General features: G+C 30.2%; 1 protein-coding gene across 1 annotated transcript in view; it reads right to left on the reverse strand.

Moving 5' to 3' along the window:
* Window positions 1-1382: 1382 nt before the first annotated feature.
* The window catches only part of LOC136796075 (chitinase-like protein EN03), a 25470-nt gene continuing 25191 nt past the window's right edge, over window positions 1383-1661 (reverse strand). Inside the window, exon 11 of the mRNA XM_067048677.1 lies at window positions 1383-1658. Coding sequence (XP_066904778.1) covers window positions 1606-1658 — 53 coding nt within the window. The 3' untranslated portion in view covers window positions 1383-1605. The remainder of the gene's footprint in view (window positions 1659-1661) is intronic.

The following is a 1661-nucleotide window of genomic DNA, read 5'->3' on the forward strand; positions in this document are numbered from 1 at the left end:
TCAACTCCGTATGTCCAAATAGGCCTTATACTAGTCATGTAGATCAGTCTTTTGTAATGGATTGGAAGTTTGGACCGTTTGTCTAATCCTATAATCTTAAGTTAATAATTATTTACAATTAATAGATAATTACCTTATTATATTGAATTATTTTAAATATTAATTTGCATTTTATAAGTAAATACTAGGTTTAAATCTAATTAAAAATGAGTTAAATATTTAGTGATTTTAAATGTTAAAAATGTATTTTAAAGTTGAGGGTTGTTCGGTGGGTAAGGCGCTGTGCTACCAACTCCAAGGTAATTATTTATTCTGTTACTGTAGCGATGAGTCAACCATGTGTGTTCGAGAAACCTTCCAGGGTCCACCCAGCTCTTAATAAGGGGAAAACATGGCGGTTGAGCGTGATCATGAACGAATCCCTTCCTTGTATAACTGTTGCTCAAGAAACAATACTTCCTTACAAAAGCACTTAACCCCCGACACTCCATGTGTAGTAGCGGTCCAGATTTCAATTTTCATTTGAGTTTAAGGATCATAAGTTGGTAAGAAAACTCACTGCTTACCTCAGTGAAATGGATTGCGGACAACACTGTTTATATGCAAACTAATAAAGCACTAATAGTCTAACATTAAAATACAGCATCTGTATAAGAAAGTTGAAAAATAAGGAGCTCATAATGTTTTCATTTGAACATAAACTTATGTCTAAATAGTGAAATTAGTTAAAAAGCATTAAAAAGTTAACTGATACGGTTCCCACTTGCCAAAAGAAAAACACAAAAGGTTCACTAAGTAATGTGTAATTAAATACCTTTTATGAATTTTTGGAACTTTGGAAATATTTAAGTGTTTCACTCCAAAATGATACTGTTTATTTTTCTGGAAGGAATCATATTGTCGAAATTCCTAACCTAACCAAGTAGAGTGGACGTTTCCTTGTTAGGAGCGTACGACGTTAACAGAATACGCAAAAGCCACTTCACGAAAAGAGACTGTCTTCATAAATCAAATTGCCTTCACACTGAGGTAGGATATAGGAATAACTTTATTATAGTTATTTGCTATTTCATTTAACACTACATATAATTATAAAAGCAGTCCATCTGTTAGTTATTATTTATATTATTGGAGGATATATTTATTTTTACAAAAAATTGAGAATATATAAGGGAATGTTATATGCTCTTTCCGATAAACCTTTAAAAAAATCAGGGATTTTCAAAAATCCTATGGATGGCTTTATCGGTTAAAGATAAAACAATCCCGAGCAGGTCCAATAATTCCAATTTTATTAGAAAACTATACATTATAAATAAAAAAATATTTTATAATTATTTCATTATTGTATTAGGTATGGATGATAAAAAAATAAAATAAAATATAGCTACAAAATATATTTATTAAAGTGGATAGGCATATATTTAATAAAGATAACCAATCCTTAAGTAATCCTGTGTGCGTTACTGTATTAAAATTATTATAACTGATTCGTCTGCTGCATAATATTGATGATAGTTTAATCTGATAACTTGATAATAATAATACAAGTATTGAAGTCCCTCAACTTCATACAAGCTTTCAAGTTTTAATTACAACTTTTGGTCAACCTAAATAAGGATTCTCAGTTGTACTTGACCATGTTGTGGCTTTGTACCCTG

The sequence above is a fragment of the Halyomorpha halys genome, unplaced genomic scaffold (genome assembly GCF_000696795.3).
Source record: "Halyomorpha halys isolate HHAL.00 unplaced genomic scaffold, Hhal_1.1 Scaffold355.1, whole genome shotgun sequence".
Taxonomy (NCBI): domain Eukaryota; kingdom Metazoa; phylum Arthropoda; class Insecta; order Hemiptera; family Pentatomidae; genus Halyomorpha; species Halyomorpha halys.